The sequence below is a fragment of the Pundamilia nyererei genome, unplaced genomic scaffold, assembly GCF_000239375.1.
Source record: "Pundamilia nyererei isolate P.nyererei 1_Seehausen unplaced genomic scaffold, PunNye1.0 scaffold00218, whole genome shotgun sequence".
Classification (NCBI taxonomy): domain Eukaryota; kingdom Metazoa; phylum Chordata; class Actinopteri; order Cichliformes; family Cichlidae; genus Pundamilia; species Pundamilia nyererei.
In genome coordinates, this window is record NW_005187619.1 from 256270 (window position 1) to 257563 (window position 1294).

The window sequence follows — 1294 nt, forward strand, 5'->3', positions numbered from 1 at the left end:
ATAATTTATGCATTCACACATTCATTCGTTCCCTCTCTCCAGTTCTCAGGAGATCTTCACCGGGGTGGTTTTTGTGGTGATGGTTTTGTTGTGGTTGACCAGATCTCCAGGTTTTGTACCCGGCTGGGGTTCCCTCTTCCCTCAGTGAGTCACAACCTTCTTTTATTGCCTTGGAAATTATTCAAAATTATTCCCACAAACAATACGATACAAATGATACAATGACAAAGACCAGATTCTTTGGGAAACATGCATTTTTATGATTTTTCACAGCAGCAATGAACCATGACCCAGCTGATCCCTTTTTCTGTTTTTCAGTAAATCCAACTACATCACAGATGCCACTGTGGCTCTGGTGCTGGGCGTCCTCCTCTTCTTTGTACCTGCTCACGGACCCTCCAGAAAATATGGTGTGAAATATGTATGAAATGTGGCTTGTTGTTTAGTCGGATGTTGAAGGCTAACACAAGTACTCTCAACATTTTTGTTTATGAAGGGCAACCAATCAGTTACAGTTGAAACCTTGTTTCAGGCAAACTTTAAACCAAGGGGCTACACCACAGACCACTATGAGATAAATAAGAATTATTAACTGAGTCATGCAAAACTGCTCCAAGAATAAGGAGCAGGAATTAGCATAATGGGTCAAGATTAAATACTGTAGATTTACTCAGGTTGGTTTTTCTTAATTCTTCTTAATGCAGTTTTCCTACACCACATTAATCTCACTTATTTGGTTATTGCGTCCTATGCATATCAAGCTTTTACATAAAAGAGATATAAAAACTTGAGGCTGCAAAGAAATGTGTGAATACCAACAATCAGTAAAGTTTTAACAATCATTTAACACGTCTGTTTTTCAGCATCAGTCCCAGTAAATATGTTTTTTTCTCTCAATTCAGAGGCGATGATCTCTTGGAAAGAGTTTCAGGCCTCCATGCCGTGGCAAGTTGCCCTGCTGGTTGGTGGAGGCTTTGCCCTCGCTAAAGGTGCAGAGGTATGCTGAAATACAAATCACAATACATCCAGAACAGTTTCCTCGTACAGACCAAGAAGAAATTTGATGCAAACATTGTAAAGTTTTCACAGCTAACACAGAAAAATCTCAGGTCCAGACAAAAATAAGCACTCTGGTGTAGATCATTGGGAATGACAGGAATTTTCACTACTTCGTTACTAGGGATGGGTATCATTTAGGTTTTATCCAATACCAGTACCAAACCAGTACTTTTGAAACGGTGCCAGTGCTCGAATCGGTTCTTAAAGAATCAAGAACACAAACTTTGTCCTAAAA

The 1294-nt window shown here is 39.5% G+C and overlaps 1 protein-coding gene across 1 annotated transcript in view; it reads left to right on the forward strand.

Annotated features, from left to right (window-relative positions):
* LOC102214463 (solute carrier family 13 member 1-like) overlaps window positions 1-1294 on the forward strand; it is a 13159-nt gene that overhangs the window by 7215 nt on the left and 4650 nt on the right. The window contains exons 9-11 of the mRNA XM_005748296.1: window positions 43-144; window positions 319-410; window positions 903-997. Coding sequence (XP_005748353.1) covers window positions 43-144; window positions 319-410; window positions 903-997 — 289 coding nt within the window. The remainder of the gene's footprint in view (window positions 1-42; window positions 145-318; window positions 411-902; window positions 998-1294) is intronic.